This window comes from Canis lupus, chromosome 7 (genome assembly GCF_011100685.1).
Source record: "Canis lupus familiaris isolate Mischka breed German Shepherd chromosome 7, alternate assembly UU_Cfam_GSD_1.0, whole genome shotgun sequence".
Classification (NCBI taxonomy): Eukaryota; Metazoa; Chordata; class Mammalia; order Carnivora; family Canidae; genus Canis; species Canis lupus.
The window spans coordinates 33,539,321-33,556,180 of NC_049228.1; the positions used below are offsets into that span (position 1 = coordinate 33,539,321).

The 16,860-nt window shown below is 40.2% G+C and overlaps 1 protein-coding gene across 6 annotated transcripts in view; it reads right to left on the reverse strand.

Annotated features, from left to right (window-relative positions):
• The window catches only part of PLD5 (phospholipase D family member 5), a 414,584-nt gene that overhangs the window by 179,094 nt on the left and 218,630 nt on the right, over nt 1–16,860 (reverse strand). For all 6 annotated transcript variants that reach the window (XM_038542689.1, XM_038542692.1, XM_038542693.1 and 3 more), the window contains one exon: nt 5,127–5,238. In XM_038542689.1, the coding sequence (XP_038398617.1) occupies nt 5,127–5,238 (112 nt within the window). The remainder of the gene's footprint in view (nt 1–5,126; nt 5,239–16,860) is intronic.

The following is a 16,860-nucleotide window of genomic DNA, read 5'->3' on the forward strand; positions in this document are numbered from 1 at the left end:
TCTGATTTCTTCTTTATCTACCCCAGGAGTATGTCTCTTCTTCAGTGTATTTTGGGCTTCTGATTTCAGTATATTATTTTTCCACAGAACTTTCATATAAAAATCTGGTTTGCACAACTTCTTTCCCATTCCAGGTAACATAGTAGGGTTTTTCTTTCATTTGTTTATTCATTCGGATGGGAATATTTCCTATCACCAAATGCACTCTCCATCAAGAGTTCTGATACAAATATCCCCATATTTCTTAGGAAATATCTTTCTTAAGAACCAGCAGAGCCTGGCTTCTCTGAATTTCTATTCAGAGATGGTTACTACACTACAAAGTAGCTCTGTTATGAGGTGTGATTTAGAATCTACCTCCCTCAGTGCAGTATTAGGAATGATTGGTTTTAATTTAATTTAAATATTAAAGCCAAGTGCTTCTAAGTTGAATCTTTAAATTTACTGCTGAATTTTAAAGTAACCCTCATTACCATATGTCACTGATTCTAAAACATGCAGCTTTTACATTTTAACAACTCTGACATTGGGATGCATCTTATGATTGCCATAGACAGGGTGGCAGTTGTGACAGAGCTGTCACTTCAGGTCTTGGCTGTTATTCCTGGTGGCATGACAGGGCTCCTGCAGTTTCTCAATATTCAGTCAACAAACCATTTAAGGACTCTTTGAGGAAGGATTGTGAGGCCTGGTTACTGTTAGAACATCTTCCTTTGACATTTTCTGGTAAGGTTCAGAAACAGGCAGAATGGAAGTATGTTCAGAGAAAAGAGACAATAGTAGAGCATCTTTTTCTAAAGTTAGAATACCACCACCATCTTGATGGTGCAAGAGACAGTGTTGGGTGAAAAGCACAGGCATCCATGACTCAGACACAAAAAGTGATTCAGAAAAATTGGACTCTGTGTAGGTGTTTCAAGAATCCCTTGATAATTTTATTTCACTAATGTCAGTCTGCTCAAGCAAACTGTAAACTCTGAAGTCAAGGGAAGGCTCAGGCGTTGGTCAGTTTTCTAGCCTTAAAGCCTAGCTTTCTGGCATCTATCAGGTGTTCAAAGAGTGGCTGTTGAATGAATGAGTGAACAATGGAGTAAAAGAAAATGATAAGACCAACTGCGGAAAAGAAAGGAAGTTTGAAGGCAATGTTATGAGTGAGGCTTAATATGGACCTTGAGAGAGCAATAGGAGCTTACAAATTGACAAGGAGGGAGACAGGCCATTTCAAGTACAAGGAAAAGTATGTGTTAGGAAACAGAGACCCAGAAAAGCATGCTGTATTTGGGAAATCACAGCAATTGTTCAGATATCTAGAAAGCCAACAACAGAAATTAGTATGAATGAGACTGAAAAGGACATTCAGATTCTGAATGGTTTCAAGGACTTTTCTTTTTTTTTTTTTTAATTAGTGTGGAGTTTATTTCTCAATCACTGATTTTAATCCTTTCTGACTTTTATCTCATGAATCATTATATTAAAGAGTTATCATCCAACAGTGAACAAGTAAAAGCCTGGGATTTTTTCCCAAAAGGAAATTTATATTTTCTAGTTTAACATTATCTTATTCTTCATTTTGGGTAGGCTACTGGGATAAATATTTTCATCATATTATAGAAAGTACACTGAATCGCTATGGTTTTGAAAGACAAATAAAAAAGAAATTCTTCTTAATTAGAAACTCCATTGCAACAATAATCGAGTATAAGGCTTAAAAACATAGTAGGTCAGAAAATGGATAGGAAGAGGACAGAGGATCTTTAGGGCCATGAAAATACTCTGTACAATGTTATAATGATAGATATATGTCACTGCCTAGGTGTCCAAACCCAGAGAATGTATAACACCAAAGGTAAATCCCAAGGTAAACTGGAATCTGGATGATGATGAAGTGTCAATGCACACTCATCCTTGGTAACACATGCCTCCCTCTGGTGAGTGATGTTGATGATGGGGGAGGCTGTACAGGTGTTGAGGCAGAGAGTACTGGGTAATCTCCACACTTTCCTCTCAATGTTGTCATAAACCTAAAAGTGCTCCCAAAAATAAAGCCTTAGAAAAACACAGTAGCATGACTGAGAAATAATATCTTGTTTAGGACTAAAAGACACAGCCAGAAATCAAGTATTCAAATAGCATAAAACAGCATTTCTGAGGTATTACCATCATGTAGTTCATGAGGTGGGACTTCCAAGGCACCTGCTAGGAGACAAGAACAGGGAAAGGATGGTACTGTCATCCTGAGCCACTGTGGGCAGCCAGTGGCACTCCCCATGAGAAGGAGGGTATGGAGGAAGAAGCAGGACTTGGTGACAGTCCCACATCACACCAGCTTGCCTGTGAGGCAGCGAGAAGCCACTTCTCATATGGTGCCTGTTCAGCTGTGAACACATCACTTGCAGACTAATCCTCTGGCCAAGACAACTGGGAGCTGATAAAATCCCAAAACCAAACCTGTGAAGGCACCCGAAGGCCTCCAGATTTGGAAACCAAGTTGATTTCTAAGAAAAACAATTTATGGGGCACTGTCTACAAATCAGAGAGAGCGTATTCTCTGCTGTGGAGGTACACAGGAGGAGGTAGGTGGGAAACCAGGTAATAAGGGGTTGTTGCTGGAAGGGAGAAGAGTAAGCAACTCAGCTAAGCCAACGTGCTGCATTTACATCCTTATAGGGGACAAGTGGTGAAGGTCAGTCAATGGCATAAATGTTTGAATTGACAGGCAGTCTTCTCTGGAATGATATCTGCCCCTGAGTTCATGGACTTCTTGAGCACAGGATTTCAAAAGCACCCCATCTTTGGGCCACAGTGTGAGGCGTTTGTAAGGGAGGTGACCTTTCTGACATCTGAGTTATGTGGAAGAGAGGAGAGGCCTTGGGTGGGCAGCAGGAGCAACAGTGAGTGGCAGGGATGTCCCCACCTCCAGGAAGGGCTCTGAGACCTGGCGGGCCAGCCTTGTCCTCTTTGGACCCAAACCTGCACTAAATCCTCACAATTTCCTGGGGAAACCTCACTCACCCCTTCCCACCGTGTATGTGACCAGCTTCTATTTCCAGTGACTTCAGACTCACAGCTGAAGTTGCTCATGGCTAGTTTCATGCTTATCTGTCGTTTGTGAACTATTTCTGGCCAAACCTTCCTGGAACTCTACCAGAAGACCAGGATCTCTCCATAAAAAAATTAAAAGATAACCCTAAAGACAGGTATTCCAACACAGATTTAAAAGAATTCCATAAAAATTAATTAAATAAAATGGTTCCATAACAAATATTTCTAAAATGCACTGTTATTATATAATAGACCTCTGCCAAAGGAGGAGAGTAGAGAGATACAGTTGCTATGATGAATATATGTGGTGCTGTATGTATATATGTGCAGTAACAGAAGCCAGATGGGCCCACCAGGGGCCCACGGGGAATGGATATGAGAAATTAGGGTCCTGTTCATTACTCTCTAATTGTAAAGGGAAATCATTTGTTTTGCCTTGACAAGAACGCCTATCACACACTAAAGAGTCTAAGTTGTAGTAATATATAATGCTTGCTTGTGAAATTCAAACACTTCCTTCTTTGTGAGAAGTGATGACTATAACAAAACTTTAATTCATAATTTGCCCTAGAACTGTAGGCAAGGACTTTACCCATAAATTCATTAATAGCGATTCCTTGTCTCAGGTGCCAAATGTTCAGCAGCACCAGACATATGCTTTAGTTCTGCATAGTTGGTTTTTTTCTAATTGTTGTAATTGAAGTTGAGCTGAAATGCAAAACTTTATTAGTTTTAAGTGAAAGATGTTGGGGGTGTGTGTGTATGTGGTATACGTGCATGTAAATGAGATGTGTGTGCATAAGTGGTATGTGTGTGTATGTGTGTGTAAGAAGACACCACGGGAAATTTATCAACAAATAGAGGCACCCAGAGTTAGCCAGAAGTAATCTATTCCTAAAAATGTGTCAGCCAATGGATTTTCAGATAGTGGGAATCCAATCTCACATGTTTTAAACAGAAAAAGTAATAATATGTTTCTGATTTGTGTTAATCCACTGAACTACATATTTTCTAGTTTTTCAAAAATATTATCCCGTGGTCAGGTAGCACAGTGAAGCTTTTCAGACCTAACAGTATCTTGTAAGTTACCTTGATTTTCTTAAGTGTCTAAAAAATAATACACGTGTGCCCAACCATGCTTATGTCTTCTGTGTATTTATGTCTTTCCATAGACTTTATCGCTTCTGATTTTTCTTCTGCAGAAGGAAAGACCACCTGTGCTCACCTTTCACTTCATAGCCCTGGACATTTTTCAGAAGGTGTTTTCACTTAATCTGGGGAAGATAACAAGCAAAACTGTCCAGCATGTTTAAACAGCACACACGTGAGATGCAATGCTGTCATGTTACCACCAGACATGACACCTGGTGGTGTGACACCTGGAGCTGTCACACCAGGCAGCTCAAGCATTTTCACTGGCTCATACCTGCCATTTCTGTTCAGAGGTGTACAACTCTAATAGTAAGTTCAGGGCCAAAATTTTGATAAATCCATGAAAACTATTTGGAAGGGACAGTTCAGTTAGTGAAGACACAGCAAAATGAAGAAGCTATTTCCTCAGGATGCCTGATCTCCATGGGATTTTGAAACAAGTTGCAAAATGACCTAAGAATGATGTTCTCTGTGGAATTAGGCTGAGTTTCATAGATGCCTACATCTGACTATATTATTTTAAAGAAGATGGAGCATGAGGAGGATTTCCATTTGAAGGGCAAGAGAAAAACAGAAATCCAATGTTTGTTCGAAAGAGAAGTGGGTCTTTAATCACATCACGGAAGTGTTCAGACAGGGAAAGATTCTTCTTTCTAGTTAATTATCATTTAACGGCCAGTAGATTATTTTGCATAAACTAATATCCAACAACAATATTTAAAATCTCCCGGTAGAATTGATTAATTAGTTCTCTCGTTTAAAGGCTTTAATCAGGCTGTTTTTCAAAGGAGAAATAAAAAGTGAACTTTGTGCAATGTGCTGACCATAAAGAAATCACATATTATTTTAAGTACAATGAGAGATGTCCTCACAGACCGCCCTCCCCCCCCCCCCCCGCCAGGGCTAGAGTAGCACAGCGACCTTGGCCTTACCCTTTGATCTCAAGGCTTCTAATACCTTTGAGTCCGCGGTCACATCACTCACTAGCTTGATTTCGATATTTTGTGAAGTCAGTTGAAGCAACTTTTCAAAAAGACGTTGACCCTAGAAAAAAAATATTCAGAGACCAGGAAAGTCAGAAAACCTAGAGTATGCTATTTTAGAAAGGTATAAATAAACTGATTAAAAATTAAAACTATTCATTCAAATTTTAAAAGACAAGCAGTTCAGCAATTGATATTCATAGAGAATTCTTTCAAAGGAGTTATAAACAGAGTAGTAGCACGAATGCACATTACATTATGTTTTCTTGAGTGCTGTGCAAATCAACAATTATTGCAATCCTAAATTCAATGCTATAGAGCAAATCTACTTTTTTTTTTAACTCTTTCATGAACTCTGACATTATCTACACATGAAGAAGCAGCAGAGAATATTATACAGTTGAGTTTGAGCCCAAAGAGATCTGGATTCCAGCTGGTTTTTTTCCAATTTGCAAGCTGTATCTCTTCTCACTAATCTCCCAGCTTCTTCCTCAGTAAAATGTAGATAATATTAGAGTTTAATACTTTAAAGGGTCTTTTTTGAGAATTAAAAGAATTAGCTGTAGGTAAGTATCCTTTCAGTGGAAGTTCTTATGGGGAGAGTCACAGCTACTTATCAGTGATTTGCCTCAGTTCACCTTCTGGTTTAAAACCTGTTTTACAGAATTCAACTAATGCCCTGTCTAGCAATCTGTCATTACTAGCACAAACTAAAAATGACTGAAATAAAAATACATGGTAAAAAAGGTTTTGCTTACATAAGATTTTCACAGCCATTAAATTTTTATAGTAAATTTTAATCTCCAGGAGACTCTGCATAGAGGTAGGTCCTTAGCCATTACATTGTCTCAGACAAGTGGACCGCAACCCTATCCTATTTACTTTCCCTTGTGTGTGTTCGTAGACTCCCTCTCCTTATCATAAAATGAACCAGTCTTCCTTTATTGATTTTTCAGATCTTTGTTATTCAGCCACAAACTCAAATGCCTTCCAGGGTCATACAGGCAATAAGGCTTTGGTCTTAATGGCCCCCAAGTGGCAAAGTCTTATTCTGCTTTGATAAGAATGGACCGTTAATAATGATTCAGTACAAAGGATGGAGGAGAGCATGGAGGAAATGTGGATGGAACATGCAATTCCTGCAGTTCAGCCTCAGAAAACAGAGAAGCCAAAGACCAAAGCCTAAGGGTAAGGAGAACGAGTTAGAATGGCAGTGCTAGGGCTGCGTAGCAGGGCAGAGTATCTGGCATAATCCGGCTGTGCTCCAATCTGCTGACCCAGCACAGCCAAAGCTCCCTCATCCCTGGGTACTGGAGGGTGGCATGGGAATTGTACCCCGTGGCAGGCACAGAAGCTTCCTTTTCCTTTAATGAAGCATGGAAGTCAAGGGTAGAGCTCGTGAATTGCTCTGCACCCAGGGCTTGGAGGCAGGTTTACAGCAGACCCGGTGTTCCTGGGAGGTGTGGAATGAATACAGCAGGCTGGTGTCAACTGGTTATGTAAAAGAGGTGAGGGAAGGTGAGAAAGAGAAAGACAGAGGACAGAAGAAAGACAACAGCAGCTGCCTTGCAGATTGCAGGGTCTATGTGGATTTCAGGTTGACTGCAAGAGAGGTGAGGACCCCGGCAGCCAGGGGCCAAGAGGGACATCTAGGTGGTGGGACTCTGTGGTTCTCCTGCAAGGCTGTCACCAACACCACCTTCCTCATCTGCTCTGGTGCTCCCCCCACTTGCGTACTATAATCTTGTCACTGGCTCTTGGAGACTTGGTGATTTCTGCATGGCCCAGATTTCTGGAACCCAGACTTGTGGTCATCACACAGTCACACAGATTGTTCATACTCTTCCCCTTCACACAGAGAAAAGGCTTATGTGCTTTGTGTTTTGTGAGACCCCATCAGTAATGGGCTGGTAGTTTTACACAAATGCTTTTTGTTTCTTTTCTTTTTTTAACTCTTAGTTAACAATATGTTTCGCACCAATGAAACATAAGAGATCTTCTAACCTATCTGTATTTCTGGCTCTGTGCCTTGAATTGATTCCCACTATGTTATTTTTGTGAGATTTAAAATGAAGACCAGAATTCTCAAACATGGATGAAAATAGAAACTCCCAAATCCACAGATACTGGCACAGACTGTCATTAAATAAAGCTTATTTTTCCTGTTAGTATGTGCTGATGACTTACACCGAGGATTCTTAAAATTGTTAATTATAGTGCTTACTGTAATGAACTCGGGCCTGGGGGAGCTTCTCCCTTGTTTTCAGTATCTTACCTTCTCTCTTCATATCTTTGCTAAGACATTCAAAATGTAGTAACAAAGGTATAAAACACCTACTTGGTGCAGAGATCGGCAGGAAAAGCTACTGCTTTCAGAGTTTTCCATCAGTAGACTCTTGAACAACATAGGTTTGAACTGCATGGGTCCACTTATATGTGGATTTTTTTCAATAAATTCAGTACAGTCCTATAAGTGTATTTCCTCATCCTTATGATTTTCTTAATGACATTTTTTCTAACTTATTTTCATGTATATATAACATACAAAATATATGTTCATTAACTATTTATATTATCAGTCTCTGGTCTCTGTTCAATAGGAGGCTATTAGTATCAAATCTTGGGGGAGTCAAAAGTTATAAGCAGATTTTCAACTATGCAAGGGGTTGGCACCCCATTAGCCCCCATGTTGTTCAAGGGTCAACTAATTTGAAAACTTGCCTTTCCTGGTGAGAAACATTAGGCAATATTTTAAACTTAAATAATCTTGAAGATAGCCAGTGGCTCAGGTGTGTTGAGCAGTTTAGGCCAATTAAGCCCAGCAGCCTGCCTAGGGGTTAGAGTATGAAGTATTGAGGGGGACTAGTTAACCACCTAATATTGCCCTTCCTTCATCTAAAAGGAAGAAGGTACTAATAATCTGATAACATCAAATATCAATGCACTTAAGAGGCCTGACAACGGAGAAGATGTTTGAACATAATATGGGTGCTTGATGATACAGGCTATTCGAGAAGACAGTACTGGAGCTAAAACATAATGTTAAGTATTCAAGAACATATAAGTATGGCTGGGACTAACACTCTAGGATTTTAGAATTAAATTAGAAGAATAATTAAAGAACAACGTGGCTTCTGTTGAGACCCAGATTAGTGGTCTGAAAAAATTTCTTTTTTAACAGAAGAAATATCTCAAAGCATACACATGCATGCACGCACTCACACAAAAAACAAGGATGATATGAGAGGAAAAGGGTTATAGAGAAATTGAGGATCTATGGCATATGGCTAATAGATGTGTTAGAAGAAAACAAGAGGCAGAAAGAATAAGCTTTCAAATAGAAGAAAAATGGTCCTACTTGAGGAAAGGCCCAGATCTACATGTTGAAAAGATTATTAAAGATGAATGTAATGTGGAAACATTTAGGTAGATTCTATAAAATCAATAAATACCAAGGAGAAAGAGAAATTCTTACAAACTTCTGTCTAAAAACAAAACAAAAAAAGTTACCTGGATTAGACTGGCATGGAGTCAGCCATTAGCAACACTAAGCCAGTAAATGATGGCTACAGACTATGAAAGAACAAACTAGACCAAGGGAATGCTTTACTCAAAGATTTTACTTGCCAGGGTCAAAAAAGGAAATATTTGCAGATATATACAGATTTAGGAATTATATCACCTACATAACTCAAATGAGGAACATAGTAAAGGAAATACTGTAATAAAACAATAAATATCACTAACCACCATCACAGAGGATAAAAGGGAGAACAAGTGATGAACAATAGGATTTGGACCTGCTTAAAAAGGATTCTTGAAATAGAAGAGACCCATTATAGGGGGAGTTCTACTGTTCTACTGAGAATCTATTACATGATTTTCAATGGGAAGTGCTATTACCTGAAAGGGGCTGAGTTGGTTGTGTGTGGAAGTTACTTCTTTTATAAATAAAACACATATATATATGAAATAAATATGCAATGTACCTGTGGTATTAAAATCTCATGGGGTGGCAGATTTAGGAAAAAAAGTGTCTAAGTCTAAAAAGTCTCGTTAGTAAGGTGTTAATGAAAAGAAGGTTGAGAAATATTGATCTATAACCAATATAAGAACCTCAGTAAAAATTAGAATAAGAGTTGAGAGGGCTTAAAAGTACTAAATGGGAAAAAGCAGGGCCTTATTCTGTTGCGGCACAATTTATGGGGTGGAGACAGTTATAAACTGGTATGTGCCAAACAACACAGCAGCTAAATAGGTAAAGCAAAAGCTATCAGTAATGCAATTAAAACACTATCACAATATAAGGCTTCAAAATGTCTCACAGAATGACTAGATTTAATGATGAATAAATAAGAATATATGAAAATTAAGTAGTATTATCGAATGATTATGCATATACACTTATACCTATTTCTCATTCTATACATCAAATTCCTCAACTGTATGTTTGTCCATTAGAATATTATAAAATCTGTTCTGTAACAGCCATTAAGAAAACCTGAACAGAAGTTGAAGGGAGATATTCTATCAGTTGCATTCTTTGCTCTTAATCTAAGAAAATGAGAAACAGACCATTAACGTGTAACACATAAATTATATCTACTTAAAAATTTAAAAGCTCACTCTTAGCTCAGTTGTATATCACAAGAGAAAAAAAAAAGTGAATTTCTGTATTCTCTAGAAAGCTATAGCTGAGCACTTCATAGCAAAATCATGAAATGAAGCAATTTCTGGAGTCAGAGAAATTAATAAGTGTAAATGTCTTCAGCATTATAAAAAACATAACACAGAGGGGAGGGGCAAGATGGGGGAAGAGTAGGGTCTCCAAATCACCTGTCCCAACCAAATTATCTAGAAAACCTTCAAACTATCCTGAAAATCTATGAATTCGGCCCGAGATTTAAAGAGAGAACAGCTGGAATGCTACAGTGAGAAGAGTTCGCGCTTCTATCCAGGTAGGAAGACGGGGAAAAAGAAATAAAGAAACAAAAGGCATCCGAGGGGGAGGGGCCCGCGAGGAGCCGGGCTGAGGCCGGGGCGAGTGTCCCCAGGACAGGAGAGCCCCGTCCCGGAGACGCAGGAGCTGCACCAACCTTCCCGGGCGGAAAGGGGCTCGCAGGGAGGTGGAGCAGGACCCAGGAGGGCTGGGGTGCCCTCGGGCTCCCCGGGACAGTAACAGACACCTGCGCCCCGGGAGAGTGCGCCGAGCTCCCTAAGGGCTGCAGCGCGCACGGCGGGACCCGGAGCAGCTCGGGGGGGCTCGGGGGCGGCTCCGCGGAGGGGGCTGCGGGGCGGGAGCGCGAATCCAACAGCGCAGGCGCCGGAGCACAGGGCGCCGGGACAGCCCAGGATCCGGCCTCCCCCGGGGCAGGCAGAGGCCGGGAGGGCCCAGGACAGCGAGGACGCTCCTGCCCCAGCTGAGCAGATCAGCGGCCCCGCCCCGGAGCCTCCAGGCCCTGCAGACGGAGAGCTCCGGAGTTCCTGCGGGGGCTGAATCCAGGGCTCCAGAGCTGCCCCGCCACTGGGGCTGTTCCTCCTGCGGCCTCACGGGGTAAACAACCCCTGCTGAGCCCTGCACCAGGCAGGGGCAGAGCAGCTCCCACAAGTGCTAACACCTGAGAATCAGCACAACAGGCCCCTCCCCCAGAACACCAGCTGGACGGACCAGTTCCAAGGGAAGTCAAGGGACTTAAAGTATACAGAATCAGAAGATACTCCCCCTTTTTTTTGTTTTTGTTTTTTTGTTTTCTTTTTGATTTGTTTGCTTCCCCCACCCTTTTTTTCCCTTTCTTTCTTTTTCTTCTTTTTTTTCTTTTTTTCTTCCTTTTTTTTTTCTCTTTCTCTTTTCTTTCCTTCTTTCTCTCCTCTCTTTTTCTCCTTTTCCCAATACAACTTGCTTTTTGGCCACTCTGCAATGAGCAAAATGAATAGAAGGAAAACCTCACCTCAAAAGAAAGAATCAGAAACAGTCCTCTCTCCCACAGAGTTACAAAATCTGGATTACAATTCAATGTCAGAAAGCCAATTCAGAAGCACTATTATACAGCTACTGGTGGCTCTAGAAAAAAGCATAAAGGACTCAAGAGACTTCATGACTGCAGAATTTAGAGCTAATCAGGCAGAAATTAAAAATCAATTGAATGAGATGCAATCCAAACTAGAAGTCCTAACGACGAGGGTGAACGAGGTGGAAGAACGAGTGAGTGACATAGAAGACAAGTTGATAGCAAAGAGGGAAACTGAGGAAAAAAGAGACAAACAATTAAAGGACCATGAAGATAGATTAAGGGAAATAAACGACAGCCTGAGGAAGAAAAACTTACGTTTAATTGGTGTTCCCGAGGGCACCGAAAGGGCCAGAGGGCCAGAATATGTATTTGAACAAATTCTAGCTGAAAACTTTCCCAATCTGGGAAGGGAAACAGGCATTCAGATCCAGGAAATAGAGAGATCCCCCCCTAAAATCAATAAAAACCATTCAACACCTCAACATTTAATAGTGAAGCTTGCAAATTCCAAAGATAAAGAGAAGATCCTTAAAGCAGCAAGAGACAAGAAATCCCTGACTTTTATGGAAAGGAGTATTAGGGTAACAGCAGACCTCTCCACAGAGACCTGGCAGGCCAGAAAGGGCTGGCAGGATATATTCAGGGTCCTAAATGAGAAGAACATGCAACCAAGAATCCTTTATCCAGCAAGGCTCTCATTCAAAATGGAAGGAGAGATAAAGAGCTTCCAAGACAGGCAGTAACTGAAAGAATATGTGACCTCCAAACCAGCTCTGCAAGAAATTTTAAGGGGGACTCTTAAAATTCCCCTTTAAGAAGAAGTTCAGTGGAACAATCCACAAAAACAAGGACTGAATAGATATCATGGTGACACTAAACTCATATCTCTCAATAGTAACTCTGAACGTGAACGGGCTTAATGACCCAATGAAAAGGCGCAGGGTTTCAGACTGGATAAAAAAGCAGGACCCATCTATTTGCTGTCTACAAGAGACTCATTTTAGACAGAAGGACACCTACAGCCTGAAAATAAAAGCTTGGAGAACAATTTACCATTCGAATGGTCCTCAAAAGAAAGCAGGGGTAGCCATCCTTATATCAGATAAACTAAAATTTACCCCGAAGACTGTAGTGAGAGATGAAGAGGGACACTATATCATACTTAAAGGATCTATCCAACAAGAGGACTTAACAATCCTCAATATATATGCCCAAAATGTGGGAGCTGCCAAATATTTAAACCAATTAATAACCAAACTGAAGAAATACTTAGATAATAATACACTTATACTTGGTGACTTCAATCTAGCTCTTTCTATACTCGATAGGTCTTCTAAGCACAACATCTCCAAAGAAACGAGAGCTTTAAATGATACACTGGACCAGATGGATTTCACAGATATCTACAGAACTTTACATCCAAATTCAACTGAATACACATTCTTCTCAAGTGCACATGGAACTTTCTCCAGAATAGACCACATACTGGGTCACAAATCGGGTCTGAACCGATACCAAAAGATTGGGATCGTCCCCTGCATATTCTCAGACCATAATGCCTTGAAATTAGAACTAAATCACAACAAGAAGTTTGGAAGGACCTCAAACACGTGGAAGTTAAGGACCATCCTGCTAAAAGATGAAAGGGTCAACCAGGAAATTAAGGAAGAATTAAAAAGATTCATGGAAACTAATGAGAATGAAGATACAACTGTTCAAAATCTTTGGGATGCAGCAAAAGCAGTCCTAAGGGGTAAATACATCGCAATACAAGCATCCATTCAAAAACTGGAAAGAACTCAAATACAAAAGCTAACCTTACACATAAAGGAGCTAGAGAAAAAAACAGCAGATAGATCCTACACCCAGGAGAAGACGAGAGTTAATAAAGATTCGAGCAGAACTCAATGAAATCTGTTGAACTGTGGAACAGATCAACAGAACCAGGAGTTGGTTCTTTGAAAGAATTAATAAGATAGATAAGCCATTAGCCAGCCTTATTAAAAAGAAGAGAGAGAAGACTCAAATTAATAAAATCATGAATGAGAAAGGAGAGATCACTACCAACACCAAGGAAATACAAACGATTTTAAAAACATATTATGAACAGCTATACGCCAATAAATTAGGCAATCTAGAAGAAATGGACGCATTCCTGGAAAGCCACAAACTACCAAAACTGGAAAAGGAAGAAATAGAAAACATGAACAGGCCAATAACCAGGGAGGAAATTGAAGCAGTCATCAAAAACCTCCCAAGACACAAGAGTCCAGGGCCAGATGGCTTCCCAGGGGAATTCTATCAAACGTTTAAAGAAGAAATCATACCTATTCTCCTAAAGCTGTTTGGAAAGATAGAAAGAGATGGAGTACTTCCAAATTCGTTCTATGAGGCCAGCATCACCTTAATTCCAAAACCAGACAAAGACCCCACCAAAAAGGAGAATTACAGACCAATATCCCTGATGAACATGGATGCAAAAATTCTCAACAAGATACTAGCCAATAGGATCCAACAACACATTAAGAAAATTATTCATCACCACCAAGTAGGATTTATTCCCGGGACACAAGGCTGGTTCAGCATTCGTAAAACAATCAATGTGATTCATCATATCAGCAAGAGAAAAACCAAGAACCATATGATCCTCTCATTAGATGCAGAGAAAGCATTTGACAAAATACAGCATCCATTTCTGACCAAAACTCTTCAGAGTGTAGGGATAAAGGGAACATTACTCAACATCTTAAAAGCCATCTACGAAAAGCCCACAGCAAATATCATTCTCAATGGGGAAGCACTGGGAGCCTTTCCCCTAAGATCAGGAACAAGACAGGGATGTCCACTTTCACCACTACTATTCAACATAGTACTGGAAGTCCCAGCCTCAGCAATCAGACAACAAAAAGACATTAAAGGCATTCAAATTGGCAAAGAAGAAGTCAAACTCTCCCTCTTCACAGATGACATGATACTCTACATAGAAAACCCAAAAGCCTCCACCCCAAGATTGCTAGAAATCATACAACAATTTGGTAGCGTGGCAGGATACAAAATCAATGCCCAGAAATCAGTGGCATTTCTATACACTAAAAATGAGACTGAAGAAAGAGAAATTAAGGAGTCAATCCCATTTACAATTGCACCCAAAAGCATAAGATACCTAGGAATAAACCTAACCAAAGATGTAAAGGATCTATACCCTCAAAACTATAGAACACTTCTGAGAGAAATTGAGGAAGACACAAAGAGATGGAAAAATATTCCATGCTCATGGATTGGCAGAATGAATATTGTGAAAATGTCAATGTTACCCAGGGCAATATACACGTTTATGCAATCCCTATCAAAATACCATGGACTTTCTTCAGAGAGTTAGAACAAATTATTTTAAGATTTGTGTGGAATCAGAAAAGACCCTGAATAGCCAGGGGAATTTTAAAAAAGAAAACCATATCTGGGGGCATCACAATGCCAGATTTCAGGTTGTACTACAAAGCTGTGGTCATCAAGACAGTGTGGTACTGGCACAAAAACAGACACATAGGTCAATGGAACAGAATAGAGAATCCAGAAGTGGACCCTCAACTTTATGGTCAACTAATATTCGATAAAGGAGGAAAGACTATCCACTGGAAGAAAGACAGTCTCTTCAATAAATGGTGCTGGGAAAATTGGACATCCACATGCAGAAGAATGAAACTAGACCACTCTCTTGCACCAGACACAAAGATAAACTCAAAATGGATGAAAGATCTAAATGTGAGACAAGATTCCATCAAAATCCTAGAGAAGAATACAGGCAACACCCTTTTTGAACTCAGCCACAGTAACTTCTTGCAAGATACATCCACGAAGGCAAAAGAAACAAAAGCAAAAATGAACTATTGGGACTTCATCAAGATAAGAAGCTTTTGCACAGCAAAGGATACAGTCAACAAAACTAAAAGACAACCTACAGAATGGGAGAAGATATTTGCAAATGACATATCAGATAAAGGGCTAGTTTCCAAGATCTATAAAGAACTTCTTAAACTCAACAGCAAAGAAACAAACAATCCAATCATGAAATGGGCAAAAGACATGAAGAGAAATCTCACAGAGGAAGACATAGACATGGCCAACATGCACATGAGAAAATGCTCTGCATCACTTGCCATCAGGGAAATACAAATCAAAACCACAATGAGATACCACCTCACACCAGTGAGAATGGGAAAAATTAACAAGGCAGGAAACCACAAATGTTGGAGAGGATGTGGAGAAAAGGGAACCCTCTTACACTGTTGGTGGGAATGTGAACTGGTGCAGCCACTCTGGAAAACTGTGTGGAGGTTCCTCAAAGAGTTAAAAATAGACCTGCCCTATGACCCAGCAATTGCACTGTTGGGGATTTACCCCAAAGATACAGATGCAATGAAAGCCGGGACACCTGCACCCCGATGTTTATAGCAGCAATGGCCACAATAGCCAAGCTGTGGAAGGAGCCTCGGTGTCCATCGAAAGATGAATGGATAAAGAAGATGTGGTTTATGTATACAATGAAATATTACTCAGCTATTAGAAATGACAAATACCCACCATTTGCTTCAACGTGGATGGAACTGGAGGGTATTATGCTGAGTGAAGTAAGTCAATCGGAGAAGGACAAACATTATATGTTCTCATTCATTTGGGGAATATAAATAATAGTGAAAGGGAATATAAGGGAAGGGAGAAGAAATGTGTGGGAAATATCAGAAAGGGAGACAGAACGTAAAGACTGCTAACTCTGGGAAATGAACTAGGGGTGGTAGAAGGGGAGGAGGGCGGGGGGTGGGAGTGAATGGGTGACGGGCACTGGGGGTTATTCTGTATGTTGGTAAATTGAACACCAATAAAAAATAAATTAAAAAAAAAAGAAAACACACACACACAAAACATAACACAAAGTCACAGTAATCATACCAATATGGTCAAGGCACAGGAACAGATAAATAGATAAGGGAACTTAACAGAGAATCCAGAAATGAAGCACATATGATTATATGAATAACAAATGTGCTATTTTAATTCAGTCTGAAAAAGAGAAAGTGGTTTAATTTGGCACAAGTAAATGGACCGCCATTATACCACATAGAAAAATATGTTTCAGGCAAAATAAAAACATACTCATACTGGGGCACCTGGGGGGCTAAGTCAGATAAGCACCCAAGCTCCTGGTTGTAGCTCAGCTCATGATCTTAGGTTGTGAGACTGAGTGAGCCCTGCTTCCAGCTCCACACTCAGTGAAGAATCCTCTTGGGATTCTCTCTCTCCCTCTGCCCCTCCTTCCATTCACTTGTGCTCTCTCTCTCTCTCTCTAAAATGAATAAATAAATCTTAAAAAAAAAAACACAGGGGTACCTGGGTGGTTCAGTTGGTTAAGCATCTGCCTTTGCCTCCAGTAATGATCCCAATGTCTTGGGATCCAATCTCACATCAGGCTCCCTGCTCAGTGGGGAGTCTGCTTCTCCTTCTCCATCTGCCCCTGCCCCCTACTCATGCACGTTTGTGTGCTCTCTCTCAAATAAAATTTAAAGATCTTAAAAAAAAAGTAACAAAACAAAAACAAAAAACATACCAATACTTTTAAGAAAATCTATTAAAGTATAGGTATGTACAGCCTTAGAGTAGGGACAACTTTAACCAAG